Source organism: Pelophylax lessonae, assembly GCF_965119305.1.
Source record: "Pelophylax lessonae genome assembly, chromosome: 5".
In the NCBI taxonomy this organism is placed as follows: Eukaryota; Metazoa; Chordata; class Amphibia; order Anura; family Ranidae; genus Pelophylax; species Pelophylax lessonae.
In genome coordinates this window covers 558,167,581-558,188,614 of record NC_138772.1, presented here as the reverse complement: position 1 = coordinate 558,188,614, position 21,034 = coordinate 558,167,581, and the positions used below count along the sequence as shown (strand labels likewise).

The 21,034-nt window shown below is 50.3% G+C and overlaps 1 protein-coding gene across 1 annotated transcript in view; it reads right to left on the bottom strand.

Annotated features, from left to right (window-relative positions):
• Positions 1–21,034, bottom strand: part of CSPG5 (chondroitin sulfate proteoglycan 5) — a 117,139-nt gene that overhangs the window by 40,162 nt on the left and 55,943 nt on the right. Inside the window, exon 3 of the mRNA XM_082258533.1 lies at positions 14,900–15,088. Within this exon, the coding sequence (XP_082114659.1) occupies positions 14,900–15,088 (189 nt within the window). The remainder of the gene's footprint in view (positions 1–14,899; positions 15,089–21,034) is intronic.

The window sequence follows — 21,034 nt, the reverse complement described above, 5'->3', positions numbered from 1 at the left end:
CCTTTCAGATCTCATTATGAAGCAGCTGCTGCACAGCAGGGGGCACTCCGGACTAAATCCTTGGGGCTGACAGATGGAGCTTTGTCTCTTCCTGCCAGGAGGTGGTGGGGGGGGGGGGGGCGCTTTATATCATTGAACTAGAAAAAGATATCAAAAACTTTCCTCCCTCCCCTGGCTCAGAGTCGGGGGGGGGGGGGGAGATACATTGTATCCAGGATCCACTTCCTCTCCGAATATCACCACTGGAGGAATGGAGGCCATCGTCCAATGAGAGCGTCGCTAGGGGGGCGCCAGGGACGCATTTTATTACCGGGAACCGACAAAAAAATCCAGAACGTGAAAAATATACAGCGACTTGTAAAAGTATTCACACCCCTTGAAATTTTCCACATTTTCTCATGTTACACCCAAAAAATGTAAATGTATTTTATTGGGATGTTATGTGATAGACCGACACAAAGTGGAAGGAAAATGATAAATGATACAAATAAATCTGTGAATAGTGTGGCTGCATTTGTATTCACCCCCCTTTTACTCTGATACCCCTAACTAAAATCTAGAGGACCCAATTGCCTTCAGAAGTCACCTAATTAGTAATATGAGTCCCCATGTGTGTAATGTAATCTCAGTATAAATACAGCTGTTCTGTGAAGCCCTCAGAGGTTTGTTAGAGAACCTTAGTGAACAATCAGCATCATGAAAGTCAAGGAACACCCCAGACAGGTCAGGGATAAAGTTGTGGAGAAGTGTAAAGCAGGGTTAGGTTATTAAAAAATCTCCCAAGATTTGACCATCTCATGGAGCGCTGTTCAATCCATCATGGGAAAATGAAAGAGTATGGTACAACTGCAACCCTACCAAGACATGGCCGTCCACCTAAACTGACCGGCCGGGCCCTACCAAGACATGGCCGTCCACCTAAACTGACCGGCTGGGCCCCTACCAAGACATGGCCGTCCACCTAAACTGACCGGCCAGGCTCCTACCAAGACATGGCCGTCCACCTAAACTGACCGGCTGGGCCCCTACCAAGACATGGCCGTCCACCTAAACTGACCGGCCGGGCCCCTACTAAGACATGGCCATCCACCTAAACTGACCGGCTGGGCCCCTACCAAGACATGGCCGTCCACCTAAACTGACCGGCCAGGCTCCTACCAAGACATGGCCGTCCACCTAAACTGACCGGCCTGGCCCCTACCAAGACATGGCCGTCCACCTAAACTGACCGGCCGAACCCCTACCAAGACATGGCCGTCCACCTAAACTGACCGGCCGGGCCCCTACTAAGACATGGCCGTCCACCTAAACTGACCGGCTGGGCCCCTACCAAGACATGGCCGTCCACCTAAACTGACCGGCCGAACCCCTACCAAGACATGGCCGTCCACCTAAACTGACCGGCCGGGCCCCTACTAAGACATGGCCGTCCACCTAAACTGACCGGCCGGGCCCCTACTAAGACATGGCCGTCCACCTAAACTGACCGGCTGGGCCCCTACCAAGACATGGCCGTCCACCTAAACTGACCGGCCAGGCTCCTACCAAGACATGGCCGTCCACCTAAACTGACCGGCTGGGCCCCTACCAAGACATGGCCGTCCACCTAAACTGACCGACCGGGCTCCTACCAAGACATGGCCGTCCACCTAAACTGACCGACCGGGCTCCTACCAAGACATGGCCGTCCACCTAAACTGACCGACCGGGCTCCTACCAAGACATGGCCGTCCACCTAAACTGACCGACCGGGCTCCTACCAAGACATGGCCGTCCACCTAAACTGACCGGCCAGGCAAGGAGAGCATTCATCAGAGAAGCAGCCAAGAGGCCCATGGGAACTCTGGAGGAGCTGTAGAGATCCACAGCTCAGGTGGGAGAATCTGTCCACAGGACAACTATTAGTCCTCATGCACACGGGACGTTATAAAAACGCCAGTAGCTTTGTCGTGCGTTTTTTAGCTTTTTAGCATTTTTTGGCGTTTTTAGCTAAAAATCACCTCTATGCTATTTTAGTACCTCCCACTTTCCCACAATGTAATGCTTGACAGAATTGCATCGCATGGGTGTTCACACACATGCGATAAGATTTAGGTGCGGGGAAAAAAGGGTCCTACAACATTTTGGTGCAAATGTGGACCCTTTTTTTCCTTGCATCAAAATAACATTGCATGGCTGTGAACACCCATGCGATGCGATTCTGTCAAGCTCACTCCCTTTTGCAATCTGTTTCAGGGTGTCATTCATGGAACATTAAGCCCCCCGTTCACATCTGACATGTCAAATCGCATGAAATATCAGAGCCTATTGCCGGCAACGTCACTGTCCGAATTGGTGCAACCCTGACTTTGCGGCGCCGCACCGACTCCCAAAAGTTGTTTCTACACTACTTTTGGCGACTTCAATAGTCATCTGTGCATGAACCCGTACAGACGTCTGTCAAATCGCCCCCCGAAGTCGCACCGGCATGCGAGTTTGAAATCGTGCGCATTCAGCGGAATGATTTCACCCCCGCCCTCAGTGTGAATTGGTGCCGGCAATAGGCTTTGATTTGACATGCGTTTCGACATGACAAATCGCATGCCAAATCTGCACAATGTCAACAGGGCTTCATGTTCCATGAACAATGCACCAAAACAGATTGCAAAATGCAGTGTGCTTGCCAGAATCGCATCACATGGCTGTTCACACCAATACAATGCGATTAGGTGTGGAGGAAAAAAGGGTCCTACATTTTGGTGCAAATGTGATGCAATTTGACCCATAAAATTTATATGACTGAAATCGCATCGCACAGACATGACATGTGATACGCACAGGAATGCGGTGCGTTTTTGGCGCAAATCACATGCAGTGTTCAGCATGCACCCAGTGTGACCCCAGGCTACGTTCCATCAACGACACCTCCAAACACAACCCAGGCTGAAACAAAGCAATGGCATAAAAAATGTCTCCCCGGCATGTTCTCCTATGTCTCCCCGACATGTTCTCCTATGTCTCCCCGGCATGTTCTCCTATGTCTCCCCGGCATGTTCTCCTATGTCTCCCCGGCATGTTCTCCTATGTCTCCCCAGCATGTTCTCCTATGTCTCCCCAGCATGTTCTCCTATGTCTCCCCAGCATGTTCTCCTATGTCTCCCCAGCATGTCCTCCTATGTCTCCCCAGCATGTTCTCCTATGTCTCCCCGGCATGTTCTCCTATGTCTCCCCGGCATGTTCTCCTATGTCTCCCCAGCATGTTCTCCTATGTGTCCCCAGCATGTTCTCCTATGTCTCCCCAGCATGTTCTCCTATGTCTCCCAGCATGTTCTCCTATGTCTCCCCAGCATGTTCTCCTATGTCTCCCCAGCATGTTCTCCTATGTGTCCCCAGCATGTTCTCCTATGTCTCCCCAGCATGTTCTCCTATGTCTCCCCGGCATGTTCTCCTATGTCTCCCCGGCATGTTCTCCTATGTCTCCCCGGCATGTTCTCCTATGTCTCCCCAGCATGTTCTCCTATGTCTCCCCAGCATGTTCTCCTATGTCTCCCAGCATGTTCTCCTATGTCTCCCCGGCATGTTCTCCTATGTCTCCCCAGCATGTTCTCCTATGTCTCCCCAGCATGTTCTCCTATGTCTCCCCGGCATGTTCTCCTATGTCTCCCCAGCATGTTCTCCTATGTTACCCCAGCATGTTCTCCTATGTCTCCCCCGCATGTTATCCTATGTCTCCCCACCATGTTCTCCTATGTCTCCCCAGCATGTTCTCCTATGTCTCCCCGGCATGTTCTCCTACGTCTCCCCAGCATGTTCTCCTATGTCTCCCCGGCATGTACTCCTATGTCTCCCCAGCATGTTCTCCTATGTCTCCCCTTCATGTTCTCCTATGTCTCCCCAGCATGTTCTCCGATGTCTCCCCAGCATGTTCTCCTATGTCTCCCCAGCATGTTCTCCTATGTCTCCCCAGCATGTTCTCCTATGTCTCCCCAGCATGTTCTCCTATGTCTCCCCTCCATGTTCTCCTATGTCTCCCCAGCATGTTCTCCTATGTCTCCCCAGCATGTTCTCCTATGTCTCCCCGGCATGTACTCCTATGTCTCCCCAGCATGTTCTCCTATGTCTCCCCGGCATGTACTCCTATGTCTCCCCAGCATGTTCTCCTATGTCTCCCCGGCATGTTCTCCTATGTCTCCCCAGCATGTTCTCCTATGTCTCCCCGGCATGTTCTCCTATGTCTCCCCGGCATGTTCTCCTATGTCTCCCCACCATGTTCTCCTATGTCTCCCCGGCATGTTCTCCTATGTCTCCCCGGCATGTACTCCTATGTCTCCCCGGCATGTTCTCCTATGTCTCCCCTTCATGTTCTCCTATGTCTCCCCAGCATGTTCTCCGATGTCTCCCCAGCATGTTCTCCTATGTCTCCCCAGCATGTTCTCCTATGTCTCCCCAGCATGTTCTCCTATGTCTCCCCAGCATGTTCTCCTATGTCTCCCCTCCATGTTCTCCTATGTCTCCCCAGCATGTTCTCCTATGTCTCCCCAGCATGTTCTCCTATGTCTCCCCGGCATGTACTCCTATGTCTCCCCAGCATGTTCTCCTATGTCTCCCCGGCATGTTCTCCTATGTCTCCCCGGCATGTTCTCCTATGTCTCCCCAGCATGTTCTCCTATGTCTCCCCGGCATGTTCTCCTATGTCTCCCCAGCATGTTCTCCTATGTCTCCCCGGCATGTTCTCCTATGTCTCCCCGGCATGTTCTCCTATGTCCCCCCAGCATGTTCTCCTATGTCTCCCCTTCATGTTCTCCTATGTCTCCCCACCATATTCTCCTATGTCTCCCCAGCATGTTCTCCTATGTCTCCCCTTCATGTTCTCCTATGTCTCCCCAGCAGGGCAGCCATCAGAAATTTTGGGGCCCCTTACACAGCTTAAAGCGGAGTTCCAGCCATTCACTCACCTGTCCAACGGTCCAGCGATGCGGCCGCCCGAAGCCTCGATCCTCTCCCTCGGCGCCGGCATCACTGCTGTGGGCACCCGGCTGTGACAGTTTGCGGCTTCACAGCCGGGTACCCACTGCGCATGCGCGAGTCGCGCTGCGTGTCTTGATTGGCCGGCAATCTTCTGGGACCTCTGACGTGTCCCAGAAGATTGCAGGGAGGGAGGGGGAGAGGAGAACTTCCGTTCAGGGCGCCGCGCCGCTCCGAGCGGAAGTGGGAGCAGGTACCTGTCAAAACTAGGTACCCGCTCCCCCCCCCAAAAAAATGACATGCCAAATGTGGCATGTCAGGGGGTCAGGACTCCCTAAAGTGGAAGTTCCACTTTTGGGTGGAACTCCGCTTTAAGGCCTGGGCCCCACCGGGCCTGACCACCAACATTCCGCCCTCTGGCCGTCCCACCGAATCCGTCCACTGGCCATCCCACTGAGTCCTTCAGTGCACCCACTTCTATTTTAACACTCTTACAAATTAATAAATGAAAATGAATCCAATCCATCAAAGATACATCCCCATATATTCAGCAAAGAGACATCCCAATCAAGTAAAGAGACTGCTTCATATATTCAGCAAAGAGACAGCCTCATATTTTCAGCAAAGAGACAACGCAATCCAGCAAAGAGACATCCCTTCAGCTGCATCGGCTTACTCTGCAGCCGCTATGCTTTAGCAATTGCTAGTTACTGCAGCTGCAACTACTCGGTCTCCTTGGTTGGGGCCTGGGCGGCCGGGCCCCTCGGAGCGCCTGGGCCCCTTACATGTGTATGGGCTGTCCCCCCCTGATGGCTGCCCTGCTCCCCAGCATGTTCTCCTATGTCTCCCCTTCATGTTCTCCTATGTCTCCCCGGCATGTTCTCCTATGTCTCCCCGGCATGTTCTCCTATGTCTCCCCAGCATGTTCTCCTATGTCTCCCCACCATGTTCTCCTATGTCTCCCCGGCATGTTCTCCTATGTCTCCCCAGCATGTTCTCCTATGTCTCCCCACCATATTCTCCTATGTCTCCCCAGCATATTCTCCTATGTCTCCCCGGCATGTACTCCTATGTCTCCCCAGCATATTCTCCTATGTCTCCCCAGCATGTTCTCCTATGTCTCCCCGGCATGTACTCCTATGTCTCCCCAGCATGTTCTCCTATGTCTCCCCGGCATGTACTCCTATGTCTCCCCAGCATGTTCTCCTATGTCTCCCCACCATGTTCTCCTATGTCTCTCCAGCATGTTCTCCTATGTCTCCCCGGCATGTTCTCCTATGTCTCCCCAGCATGTTCTCCTATGTCTCCCCGGCATGTTCTCCTATGTCTCCCCAGCATGTTCTCCTATGTCTCCCCGGCATGTACTCCTATGTCTCCCCAGCATGTTCTCCTATGTCTCCCCCCCAGCATGTTCTCCTATGTCTCCCCGGCATGTACTCCTATGTCTCCCCAGCATGTTCTCCTATGTCTCCCCGGCATGTTCTCCTATGTCTCCCCCAGCATGTTCTCCGATGTCTCCCCAGCATGTTCTCCTATGTCTCCCCAGCATGTTCTCCTATGTCTCCCCCAGCATGTTCTCCGATGTCTCCCCAGCATGTTCTCCTATGTCTCCCCAGCATGTTCTCCTATGTCTCCCCGGCATGTACTCCTATGTCTCCCCAGCATGTTCTCCTATGTCTCCCCGGCATGTTCTCCTATGTCTCCCCCAGCATGTTCTCCGATGTCTCCCCAGCATGTTCTCCTATGTCTCCCCAGCATGTTCTCCTATGTCTCCCCGGCATGTTCTCCTATGTCTCCCCAGCATGTTCTCCTATGTCTCCCCAGCATGTTCTCCTATGTCTCCCCAGCATGTTCTCCTATGTCTCCCCAGCATGTTCTCCTATGTCTCCCCAGCATGTTCTCCTATGTCTCCCCAGCATGTTCTCCTATGTCTCCCCGGCATGTTCTCCTATGTCTCCCCAGCATGTTCTCCTATGTCTCCCCAGCATGTTCTCCTATGTCTCCCCAGCATGCTCTCCTATGTATTCCCAGCATGTTCTCCTATGTCTCCCCGGCATGTTCTCCTATGTCTCCCCAGCATGTTCTCCTATGTCTCCCCAGCATGTTCTCCTATGTCTCCCCAGCATGTTCTCCTATGTCTCCCCAGCATGTTCTCCTATGTCTCCCCACCATGTTCTCTTATGTCTCCCCAGCATGTTCTCCTATGTCTCCCCAGCATGTTCTCCTATGTCTCCCCGGCATGTTCTCCTATGTCTCCCCAGCATGTTCTCCTATGTCTCCCCAGCATGTTCTCCTATGTCTCCCCAGCATGTCCTCCTATGTCTCCCCGGCATGTTCTCCTATGTCTCCCCAGCATGTACTCCTATGTCTCCCCGGCATGTTCTCCTATGTCTCCCCGGCATGTACTCCTATGTCTCCCCAGCATGTTCTCCTATGTCTCCCCGGCATGTTCTCCTATGTCTCCCCGGCATGTTCTCCTATGTCTCCCCGGCATGTACTCCTATGTCTCCCCGGCATGTTCTCCTATGTCTCCCCGGCATGTTCTCCTATGTCTCCCCGGCATGCTCTCCTATGTCTCCCCAGCATGTTCTCCTATGTCTCCCCAGCATGTTCTCCTATGTCTCCCCAGCATGTACTCCTATGTCTCCCCAGCATGTTCTCCTATGTCTCCCCGGCATGTTCTCCTATGTCTCCCCGGCATGTTCTCCTATGTCTCCCCGGCATGCTCTCCTATGTCTCCCCAGCATGTTCTCCTATGTCTCCCCAGCATGTTCTCCTATGTCTCCCCGGCATGTACTCCTATGTCTCCCCAGCATGTTCTCCTATGTCTCCCCGGCATGTACTCCTATGTCTCCCCAGCATGTTCTCCTATGTCTCCCCGGCATGTTCTCCTATGTCTCCCCGGCATGTTCTCCTATGTCTCCCCGGCATGTTCTCCTATGTCTCCCCGGCATGTTCTCCTATGTCTCCCCGGCATGTTCTCCTATGTCTCCCCGGCATGCTCTCCTATGTCTCCCCAGCATGTTCTCCTATGTCTCCCCAGCATGTTCTCCTATGTCTCCCCAGCATGTACTCCTATGTCTCCCCAGCATGTTCTCCTATGTCTCCCCGGCATGTTCTCCTATGTCTCCCCAGCATGTTCTCCTATGTCTCCCCGGCATGTTCTCCTATGTCTCCCCGGCATGTTCTCCTATGTCTCCCCAGCATGTACTCCTATGTCTCCCCGGCATGTTCTCCTATGTCTCCCCAGCATGTTCTCCTATGTCTCCCCAGCATGTTCTCCTATGTCTCCCCTCCATGTTCTCCTATGTCTCCCCGGCATGTTCTCCTATGTCTCCCCGGCATGTTCTCCTATGTCTCCCCGGCATGTTCTCCTATGTCTCCCCGGCATGTTCTCCTATGTCTCACCAGCATGTTCTCCTATGTCTCCCCGGGATGTTCTCCTATGTCTCCCCGGCATGTTCTCCTATGTCTCCCCCAGCATGTTCTCCTATGTCTCCCCTCCATGTTCTCCTATGTCTCCCCGGCATGTTCTCCTATATCTCCCCGGCATGTTCTCCTATGTCTCCCCGGCATGTTCTCCTATGTCTCCCCGGCATGTTCTCCTATGTCTCCCCGGCATGTTCTCCTATGTCTCCCCAGCATGTTCTCCTATGTCTCCCCGGCATGTTCTCCTATGTCTCCCCGGCATGTACTCCTATGTCTCCCCAGCATATTCTCCTATGTCTCCCCAGCATGTTCTCCTATGTCTCCCCGGCATGTACTCCTATGTCTCCCCAGCATGTTCTCCTATGTCTCCCCGGCATGTACTCCTATGTCTCCCCAGCATGTTCTCCTATGTCTCCCCGGCATGTTCTCCTATGTCTCCCCAGCATGTTCTCCTATGTCTCCCCGGCATGTACTCCTATGTCTCCCCAGCATGTTCTCCTATGTCTCCCCCCCAGCATGTTCTCCTATGTCTCCCCGGCATGTACTCCTATGTCTCCCCAGCATGTTCTCCTATGTCTCCCCGGCATGTTCTCCTATGTCTCCCCCAGCATGTTCTCCGATGTCTCCCCAGCATGTTCTCCTATGTCTCCCCAGCATGTTCTCCTATGTCTCCCCCAGCATGTTCTCCGATGTCTCCCCAGCATGTTCTCCTATGTCTCCCCAGCATGTTCTCCTATGTCTCCCCGGCATGTACTCCTATGTCTCCCCAGCATGTTCTCCTATGTCTCCCCGGCATGTTCTCCTATGTCTCCCCCAGCATGTTCTCCGATGTCTCCCCAGCATGTTCTCCTATGTCTCCCCAGCATGTTCTCCTATGTCTCCCCGGCATGTTCTCCTATGTCTCCCCAGCATGTTCTCCTATGTCTCCCCAGCATGTTCTCCTATGTCTCCCCAGCATGTTCTCCTATGTCTCCCCAGCATGTTCTCCTATGTCTCCCCAGCATGTTCTCCTATGTCTCCCCAGCATGTTCTCCTATGTCTCCCCGGCATGTTCTCCTATGTCTCCCCAGCATGTTCTCCTATGTCTCCCCAGCATGTTCTCCTATGTCTCCCCAGCATGCTCTCCTATGTATTCCCAGCATGTTCTCCTATGTCTCCCCGGCATGTTCTCCTATGTCTCCCCAGCATGTTCTCCTATGTCTCCCCAGCATGTTCTCCTATGTCTCCCCAGCATGTTCTCCTATGTCTCCCCAGCATGTTCTCCTATGTCTCCCCACCATGTTCTCTTATGTCTCCCCAGCATGTTCTCCTATGTCTCCCCAGCATGTTCTCCTATGTCTCCCCGGCATGTTCTCCTATGTCTCCCCAGCATGTTCTCCTATGTCTCCCCAGCATGTTCTCCTATGTCTCCCCAGCATGTCCTCCTATGTCTCCCCGGCATGTTCTCCTATGTCTCCCCAGCATGTACTCCTATGTCTCCCCGGCATGTTCTCCTATGTCTCCCCGGCATGTACTCCTATGTCTCCCCAGCATGTTCTCCTATGTCTCCCCGGCATGTTCTCCTATGTCTCCCCGGCATGTTCTCCTATGTCTCCCCGGCATGTACTCCTATGTCTCCCCGGCATGTTCTCCTATGTCTCCCCGGCATGTTCTCCTATGTCTCCCCGGCATGCTCTCCTATGTCTCCCCAGCATGTTCTCCTATGTCTCCCCAGCATGTTCTCCTATGTCTCCCCAGCATGTACTCCTATGTCTCCCCAGCATGTTCTCCTATGTCTCCCCGGCATGTTCTCCTATGTCTCCCCGGCATGTTCTCCTATGTCTCCCCGGCATGCTCTCCTATGTCTCCCCAGCATGTTCTCCTATGTCTCCCCAGCATGTTCTCCTATGTCTCCCCGGCATGTACTCCTATGTCTCCCCAGCATGTTCTCCTATGTCTCCCCGGCATGTACTCCTATGTCTCCCCAGCATGTTCTCCTATGTCTCCCCGGCATGTTCTCCTATGTCTCCCCGGCATGTTCTCCTATGTCTCCCCGGCATGTTCTCCTATGTCTCCCCGGCATGTTCTCCTATGTCTCCCCGGCATGTTCTCCTATGTCTCCCCGGCATGCTCTCCTATGTCTCCCCAGCATGTTCTCCTATGTCTCCCCAGCATGTTCTCCTATGTCTCCCCAGCATGTACTCCTATGTCTCCCCAGCATGTTCTCCTATGTCTCCCCGGCATGTTCTCCTATGTCTCCCCAGCATGTTCTCCTATGTCTCCCCGGCATGTTCTCCTATGTCTCCCCGGCATGTTCTCCTATGTCTCCCCAGCATGTACTCCTATGTCTCCCCGGCATGTTCTCCTATGTCTCCCCAGCATGTTCTCCTATGTCTCCCCAGCATGTTCTCCTATGTCTCCCCAGCATGTTCTCCTATGTCTCCCCTCCATGTTCTCCTATGTCTCCCCGGCATGTTCTCCTATGTCTCCCCGGCATGTTCTCCTATGTCTCCCCGGCATGTTCTCCTATGTCTCCCCGGCATGTTCTCCTATGTCTCACCAGCATGTTCTCCTATGTCTCCCCGGGATGTTCTCCTATGTCTCCCCGGCATGTTCTCCTATGTCTCCCCCAGCATGTTCTCCTATGTCTCCCCTCCATGTTCTCCTATGTCTCCCCGGCATGTTCTCCTATATCTCCCCGGCATGTTCTCCTATGTCTCCCCGGCATGTTCTCCTATGTCTCCCCGGCATGTTCTCCTATGTCTCCCCGGCATGTTCTCCTATGTCTCCCCAGCATGTTCTCCTATGTCTCCCCGGCATGTTCTCCTATGTCTCCCCGGCATGTTCTCCTATGTCTCCCCGGCATGTTCTCCTATGTCTCCCCGGCATGTTCTCCTATGTCTCACCAGCATGTTCTCCTATGTCTCCCCAGCATGTTCTCCTATGTCTCCCCGGCATGTTCTCCTATGTCTCCCCGGCATGTTCTCCTATGTCTCACCAGCATGTTCTCCTATGTCTCCCCAGCATGTTCTCCTATGTCTCCCCCAGCATGTTCTCCTATGTCTCCCCTCCATGTTCTCCTATGTCTCCCCGGCATGTTCTCCTATATCTCCCCGGCATGTTCTCCTATGTCTCCCCGGCATGTTCTCCTGTGTCTCCCCAGCATGTTCTCCTATGTCTCCCCAGCATGTTCTCCTATGTCTCCCCGGCATGTTCTCCTATGTCTCCCCGGCATGTTCTCCTATGTCTCCCCAGCATGTTCTCCTATGTCTCCCCGGCATGTTCTCCTATGTCTCCCCAGCATGTTCTCCTATGTCTCCCCGGCATGTTCTCCTATGTCTCCCAAAAATTGCTGCTCACAGACGCTCTCCATCCAATCTGACAGAGATGAGATATTCTGCAGAGAAGAATGGGCAGAAATGTCCTCTCTAGATGTACAAAGCTGGCAGAGACATCCCCAAAAAGACTCCCAGCTGTAAGTGCAGGGAAAGGCGGTTCTCCGGGGGGTGAATACAAATGCAGCCACACTTTTCACAGATTTATTTGTATCATTTATCATTTTCTTTCCACTTCACAATTATGGTCACTTTGTGTCGGTCTATCACATAAAATCCCAATAAAATACATTTACGTTTTTGGTTGTAAAATGACAAAATGTGGGAAATTTCAAGGGGTGTGAATACTTTTACAATACGCTGTATTCAGGTCGTGTTCACACCTCCCTGCATTATATTTGAGGGCCATTCACAAAAGAGGATTATATTAGCGTCAAAGCGGGAATTTTATCTGCGTTTTTGAAGCCTCGCAGTTATGCAGCAGGCAGAGTGGTTCACAAGGTCGCGTGTGCGAAGGATTGATTTCTTGCACCTCTGATGTAAAGGGGGATCTCTGATGTTACTGGGGATCTCTGATGTGAAGGAGGGGCTCTGATGTGAAGGGGGATCTCTGATGTGAAGGAGGGGCTCTGATGTGAAGGGGGATCTCTGATGTGAAGGAGGGATCTCTGATGTGAAGGAGGGATCTCTGACATGAAGGAGGATCTCTGATGTGAAGGAGGGGCTCTGATGTGAAGGGGGATCTCTGATGTGAAGGGGGATCTCTAATGTGAAGGGGGATCTCTGATGTGAAGGAGGGATCTCTGATGTGAAGGGGGATCTCTGACGTGAAGGGGGATCTCTGACGTGAAGGGGGATCTCTGACATGAAGGAGGGACCTCTGATGTGAAGGGGGATCTCTGACGTGAAGGGGGACCTCTGACGTGAAGGGGGATCTCTGATGTGAAGGGGGATCTCTGATGTGAAGGGGGATCTCTGATGTGAAGGAGGGATCTCTGACATGAAGGAGGGATCTCTGACGTGAAGGGGGACCTCTGACGTGAAGGGGGATCTCTGATGTGAAGGGGGATCTCTGATGTGAAGGGGGATCTCTGATGTGAAGGGGGATCTCTGATGTGAAGGAGGGATCTCTGACATGAAGGAGGGACCTCTGATGTGAAGGGGGATCTCTGACGTGAAGGGGGATCTCTGACATGAAGGAGGGACCTCTGATGTGAAGGAGGATCTCAGATGTGAAGGGGGATCTCTGACATGAAGGGGGATCTCTGACGTGAAGGAGGGATCTCTGACGTGAAGGAGGGATCTCTGATGTGAAGGAGGGATCTCTGATGTGAAGTAGGGATCTCTGACGTGAAGGAGGGATCTCTGACATGAAGGAGGGACCTCTGATGTGAAGGGGGATCTCTGATGTGAAGGGGGATCTCTGATGTGAAGGAGAGATCTCTGACATGAAGGAGGGACCTCTGATGTGAAGGGGGATCTCTGACGTGAAGGGGGATCTCTGACATGAAGAAGGGACCTCTGATGTGAAGGGGGATCTCTGACATGAAGGGGGATCTCTGACATGAAGGGGGATCTCTGATATGAAGGGGGATCTCTGACGTGAAGGGGGATCTCTGACGTGAAGGGGGATCTCTGACATGAAGGGGGATCTCTGACATGAAGGAGGGATCTCTGACGTGAAGGAGGGATCTCTGACGTGAAGGAGGGATCTCTGATGTGAAGGAGGGATCTCTGACGTGAAGGGGGGACCTCTGACGTGAAGGAGGGATCTCTGATGTGAAGTAGGGATCTCTGATGTGAAGGAGGGATCTCTGATGTGAAGGAGGGATCTCTGATGTGAAGGAGGGATCTCTGATGTTAAGGGGGGATCTCTGATGTTAAGGGGGATCTCTGACATGAAGGAGGGATCTCTGATGTGAAGGGGAATCTCTGATGTGAAGGGGGATCTCTGATGTGAATGGGAATCTCCATGTAAAGGAGGGATCTCTGCTGTGAAGGAGGGATCTCTGATGTGAAGGAGGGGCTCTGATATGAAGGGGGATTTCTGATGTGAAGGGGGATCTCTGATGTAAAGGGGATCTCTGATGTGAAGGAGGGGCTCTGATATAAAGGGGATCTCTGATGTGAAGGGGGATCACTAAAGTTAAGGGGGATCTCTGATGCGAAGGAGGGGCTCTGATATGAAGGAGGGGCTCTGATATGATGGGGGGTCTCTGATGTGAAGGGGAATCTCTGATGTGAAGGGGGATCTCTGATGTGAATGGGAATCTCCATGTAAAGGAGGGATCTCTGCTGTGAAGGAGGGATCTCTGATGTGAAGGAGGGGCTCTGATATGAAGGGGGATTTCTGATGTGAAGGGGGATCTCTGATGTAAAGGGTGTAAAGGGGGATCTCTGATGTAAAGGGGATCTCTGATGTGAAGGAGGGGCTCTGATATAAAGGGGATCTCTGATGTGAAGGGGGATCACTAAAGTTAAGGGGGATCTCTGATGCGAAGGAGGGGCTCTGATATGAAGGAGGGGCTCTGATATGATGGGGGGGGTCTCTGATGTGAAGGGGGATCTCTAATGTTAAGGGAGATCTCTGATGTGTAGTAGGAGCTCTGATGTGAAGGGGGGGAGGGGGCTGTTATGTGAAGTTAGTGTCTTTCAGGCAGTTGTGTATCTACACACTCAGTACTGTTGCCATCGTTGCTCCAGGGTTCTCTTTATCTGCACCCCTTCTCAGGACTGGCTGATCTATACTGCTTCTCTGAACCCCTCAGGGGCGGGGCCATGACACCCTGAGTCTTCCAGTCTGAGTGATGCTGAGTGCCCTTCAGCCATGAAAACTTAGGGCACCTTGTGATTGAGAAGAGGTTCTTCGAGCGGGGCGGCTCTAGGTTGAAGGTGAGTGCTGTAATAAGAAGCCCCTTCTCAGGACTGGCTGGTCTGTACTGCTTTCCGCACCCCTCAGGGGTGGGGCCACGACACCCTGAGTTTTCCAGTCTGAGTGATGCTGAGTGTCCTTCAGCCTGGAAGACTGAGGACACCTTATGGTGGAGAAGAGGTTCTGTGGGGAGGGGGGCAGCTCTGTGTAGACATGAGGACCAGGCAGGTATCGGGGGTTCCAGGATTCCCCATCTACACACTCAGTACTATTGCCATAGTTGCTACAAAATGGCAGTTTCAGGAACCCTGGACGGGGTGACAGATCGGGGGCCACTTACTTCCTTTTGCGCAGTTTGTAGTTCTCCGTCTTGAGCAGGTAGAGTTTTTTGGCGAAGAAGACGGTCATCATGAAGAGGAGGAGGACCACCAGCGCGGCCGTGCCGACCGCCACGCACATCACCTGGAAGTCGGTGATGATGGACTCGCAGCGGAGACCCTTGTGCCAGATGTAATCCTGAGTGTTACACCTGAGGGAGGGAGAGACGATACATTGTTACTCAGAGGTACACAGAGGTACATTATCTCACTGGTAAAATAAACCGACCAATAAAATTATAGACTGATCGTTTCTTTGTCAGTGGGCAAACGTACAAAATCTGCAGGGGGTCAAATACTTTTTCCCCTCACTGTAGATACATTGTTACATAACCACTTCAAAAGCAGGTCTTTTCTGGCAATTTTTGCTTAGAAGTAAAAATCTTAATTTCTTGCTAGAAAAATACTTCGAACCCCCAAACATTATATAGTATCTGACAAAAGTAAGTACACCCCTCACATTTGTGTAAATATTTTATTCTATCTGTTCATGTGACAACACTGAAGAAATGACACTTTGCTACAATGTAAAGTAGTGAGTGTACAGCTTGTATAACAGTGTAAATTTACTGTCCCCTCAAAATAACTCAACACACAGCCATTAATGTCTAAACCGCTGGCAACAAAAGTGAGTACACCTCTGTGACAATGTCCAAATTGGGCCCAATTAGCTATTTTCCCTCCCCGGTGTCATGTGACTCGTTAGTGTTACAAGGTCTCAGGTGTGAATGGGGAGCAGGTGTGTTACATTTGGTGTTATCGCTCTCACTCTCTCATACTGGTAACCTGGAAGTTCTACATGGCACCTCATGGCAAAGAACTCTCTGAGGATCTGAAAAAAAAGAATTGTTGCTCTACATAAAGATGGCCTAGGCTATAAGAAGATTGCCAAGACCCTGAAACTGAGCTGCAGCATGGTGGCCAAGACCATACAGCAGTTTAACAGGACAGGTTCCACTCAGAACAGGCCTCGCCATGGTCGACCAAAGAAGTTGAGTGCTGTGCTCAGCGTCATATCCAGAGGTTGTCTTTAGGAAATAGACGTATGAGTGCTGCCAGCATTGCTGCAGAGGTTGAAGGGGTGGGGGAGGGGTCAGCCTGTCAGTGCTCAGACCATACGCCGCACACTGCATCAAATTGGTCTGCATGGCTGTCATCCCAGAAGGAAGCCTCTTCTAAAGATGATGCACAAGAAAGCCTGCAAACAGTTTGCTGAAGACAAGCAGACTAAGGACATGGATTACTGGAACCATCTCCTGTGCTCTGATGAGACCAAGATAAACTTATTTGGTGTCAGATGGTGTCAGGCGTGTGTGGGGGCAACCAGGGGAGGAGTACAAAGACAAGTGTGTCTTCCCTACAGTCAGGCATGGTGGTGGGAGTGTCATGGTCTGGGGCTGCCGGCACTGGGGAGTTACAGTTCATTGAGGGAACCATGAATGCCAACATGTACTGTGACATACTGAAGCAGAGCATGATCCCCTCCCTTCAGAGACTGGGGGGCAGGGCAGTATTCCAACATAACGACCCCAAACACCTCCAAGACCACCACTGCCTTGCTAAAGAAGCTGAGGGTAAAGGTGATGGACTGGCCAAGCATGTCTCCAGACCTAAACTCTATTGAGCCTCTGTGGGGCATCCTCAAAAAGAAGGTAGAGGAGCGCAAGGTCTCTAACATCCACCAGCTCTGTGATGTCATCATGGAGGAGGGGAAGAGGACTCCAGTGACAACCTGTGAAGCTCTGGTGAACTCCATGCCCAAGAGGGTTAAGGCAGTGCTGGAAAATAATGGTGGGGCACTATTCCTGCCACTGATACTAATGATGGGGCATCAGGACCTTTTCTACACCCAATGGGCCCCCCCCCCCTCATGTCTGAAGCACCATAATCTGACCCTTTGTTTGGAAAGTTTGGAGACCCTTGCTGTACAGTGTACACCCCCATCAGCCCACACCCCCCTCTCCCGCCCCCACAGAGCTTGCAATCTAGGGTCCCTATCACACATACTGGGGTCACTTGCACCAGCATGTCTTTAGGAGGAAATGCATGCAAACTCCATGCAGATGGTCTCCTGGCCGGGAAGAGAGGATCGAGTGTCATTAAGGGGGGGGCCTAAATCCAACGAAACGCGTCGACTACTCTTATTTCTTATTATAAAGCACCAATCCAAGTGATCCCCAAACCAGGAACCCCGTTCCTTCCTCAGTGTTGATCCCGCCCAGCGTCATAGTCGCACGGAGCGTCCGACACACATCCCTGGAGATCAGCCGGGTCCTCCCTCCCCCGCAGAGCGAGAAGATCCCGTCTGATTGGGGGAGATCAATACCAAAATATTACATTTTTCCCGGGAAATATGACTTCTGAAGATTGCACCTTTTTATATAAGATGGCTCTGCGATTTCCGTCTCAAGGAGAAAATATTTCCTGAAAAGTCAGATTTGGGGCGGCCGGCCTTATAAAGACTTTCCTCCACCCAGAACCCGGAGGGGAGGGACCTTCCCTACCATTAGCGAAAAGCCATAGGTAGGTAATGGTTTTCCTGCCCATTCATTTGTATGTCCATCCAGTCCTGAGATTTACACAGCTCTCCCACACAGTATAGTCAATTAGTGACTGGGTTTTTTTTTTCTGCTGGTCACCCCCCCCCCCATTCTGTTATGGGCTGTGCTGACACAGCAGCACACTGATGAGCTCCGCCCCCTCTGCTTTCTCCTCCCATTATCACATATGCACTGCAACAGAGCCTGATTGGCTTAATGTGTTTCCCCTCCCTCTCTCAGTCTGAGCTCTGCTGTAAAGGGGATTACAACAGTCTGATTGGTAAAATTTTGGTCCTTGAACTAGTTGCTTCCAGCAAAACTTTTCATGACTGTTGGCTCTGTGCCCCTCCCCCCCCAACTATTGACTCTGTGCCCCCCCCCCCAAGACTATCACCCCTTCCTGTCCTTGTGGCCCCCACTGGCAGTATCTTCAGGCCAGCCAGAGTTCTCTTGATCTTTGTCCCTTCTCAGGACTGGCTGGTCTGTACTGCTCACTAAACCCCTCAGGGGCAGGGCCATGACACCCTGAGTCTTCCAGTCTGAGTGATGCTGAGTGCTCTTCAGCCTGGAAGACTAAGGACACCTTATGGTGGAGAAGAGATTCTGCAGGGAGAAGGGCAGCTCTAGGTTGAAGGTGAGTGCTGTAATAAGAAGCCCCTTCTCAGAACTGGCTGGTCCGTACTGCTCTCTGCCTCCCTCATGGGCGGGGCCATGACACCCTGAGTCTTCCAGTCTGAGTGATGCTGAATGTCCTTCAAGCCTGGAAGACTGAGGACACCTTGTGGCGGAGAAGAGGTTCTGCAGGGGGCGGGGGGCAGCTCTGCATTGGAGGTGAGTACTGCAGCCTGTGCCCTGAGGGATTATTTAAAATAAATAAATAAATAAATAAAATCAATAAGTAAAATAAAATACAATGATTTCAAGTAAAATAATAAAATGAAAATAAATAAAGTTAAAAAAAATTAATGAAATAAATAGAAAAACAAATAAGATGAAGTGAAATAAATAAAATGAATTAAAATAGAAAAAAAATAAACTGAAATGAAATGAAATAAATAAGATGAAATAAAAGAAAATAAATAAAATGAAATAAAATTAAATTAAAAATAAATGAAATACTAAATAAACTGAAATGAAATAAAATAAATAAAATGAAATAAAATAAATAAAATGAAATTAAATTAAATTAAAAATATATAAAAATAATAAAATGAAAAGAAACAAAATAAAAAATTTTAATTTAATGAAATAAATAAATAAAATTAAATAAATAACATGAAATAAAATAATAAAAAATTGAAATGAATTAAAATCAAATAAAAAATAAATAAAATAAAATAAAAATGAAAAAATAAATAAAATAAAATAATAAATAAACTGAAATGAAATAAATAAAATGAAATAAGATAAAATAGTAATAACCGCATTAATGAGGATTTTTATATCGTTGAAATCTAAACTCCAGGCAGATATAAACGCACTGTCTCATACAGAATTCATTGCATTAAATGTATTTTTAAATATAAGGAGTAGAAGTTCCATCATTTAACATTATATTCGCTTCCTGTAATCCCCTGTACAGCAGCACTCAGACTGAGAGAGGGAGGGCCAGCACTGTGAGCTCCATTGCATTACTCAGTGCTGTCTGTCTCACATTGGAGGCTCCTCGACAGGAGGGGGGAGCAGAGGAATGAGCTGATGAATGTTCTGTTGCTCTGTCGCTGTCCAGTCAGAGGTTGGGGGTGGGCCTTTGAGCAGACGGCATTCCTTTACAGGTACCTTTGCAGCTTGGTGAGCGGGGGATGACAGACCTGCCTATGCTGTCCGTCTAGGGTCACAGATACCCCCCCTCATTTCCCAGCTGGGCTCTACTGTACAATGTGTGGATGGCATACACCATGAATGACACCGCATTGCGCATAGAGTGTGAATGCGGGCATTTTAGCGTGCTTGGGCCCCAAGGCGTTCGCCGCAGAGGAGCCCCAATCACATCTCAGTATTTGGCGCATTTTTTTCCCTTCATTATAAAGAGATGCACATGCAATCCAATCGCATCAGCCCGTGTCACGCCACGTTTTCATGTGCAGTGGCATTCATTTAAAATTGCGTGCGGACGCATGTCAGCAGGAATCGAGGCGCGCTGCAACGTGCGCGTCGATGCGTTTGATTCATTGATGTTAAAGCCGTGCTTCCAGTCTTTATACAAGATTGAATTCAGACGCATCGCTTGGATTCAGACACGCTCGCCGCCCCTCCCCCACCAGGCACGGTCGTTTGGGCATTTTGTCAGCACAGACAGATTCTATTTGTAGCCTCCATTCCTCCTCTGCAGGGCGTTCAATGTGCGGCGAATGTGTAACATTGGCCGTATCATGAGGGAGTAAACAGAAGGGCCGTCCATAGTTCAGGTAAATGTCACTGATGTGATGCAGGGAAATGCACAGGAATCGCTGCGATTCCCACATCACACTGCGCTCATGCCATCTGCTGCGGGTGCCAATTTAAAGTTAGCAACGCCCCAAAAGCCGGTCACAGAACGCAGCGCGTTTGCCTGAATTGGACACCCATGCGATCCAGTTCCAGCGAACCAAAAGAAAGCATCCGGCACCTTCTTCATGCAGATTCGGTGCGATTTTAGCCATACTTTTGTTATTTATTGGGCTCAAATCGCATCGCACAGAATTGGATGTGATTTGCGCAGGAATACGGTGCGATTTTTGTGCGAATCACATGCGATGTGACATTGTGAACCAGAGCTGATTACATTACTACAGCGCCCTGTGCGCATTTGTCGTACCAAAGAAGCTCAGGTAACAAAGTCTGCCGCTGAGCTAGTCGCTGTTTTTTGCTGTGATTTTTGCACATTTTGTTGCACGACAATTGCAGCCAAGTCGCACTTGAATGGGGTGCCATTAAGAATGAAAAGCACCCAAATGCACAACACACTTTTTGCCGCATGTTTAGTCCAATTTGGAAATGCAGGCAACCAAAAATAGGCTAAAATAATAGCCCAAAAACATTCAACCAAAAATAGCCTAAAACAAAAGCCCAAAAACATTTGACCAGAAATAGCCTAAAACAATACAACATTCAACCAAAAATAGCCTAAAACAAAAGCCCAACAACATTCAGCCAAAAATAGCCTAAAACAATAGAACAACAACATTCAACCAAAAATACCCTAAAACAACATTTGACCAAAAATAGCCTAAAACAATTGCCCAAAAAACATTCAACCAAAAATAGCCTAAAACAAAAGCCCAACAACACTCAACCAAAAATAGCCTAAAACAACATTTGCCTAAAACAAAAGCCCAACGACATTCAGCCAAAAATAGCCTAAAACAATAGAACAACAACATTCAACCAAAAATACCCTAAAACAACATTTGACCAAAAATAGCCTAAAACAATTGCCCAAAAAACATTCAACCAAAAATAGCCTAAAACAAAAGCCCAACAACACTCAACCAAAAATAGCCTAAAACAACATTTGCCTAAAACAAAAGCCCAACGACATTCAGCCAAAAATAGCCTAAAACAATAACCCTACAACAT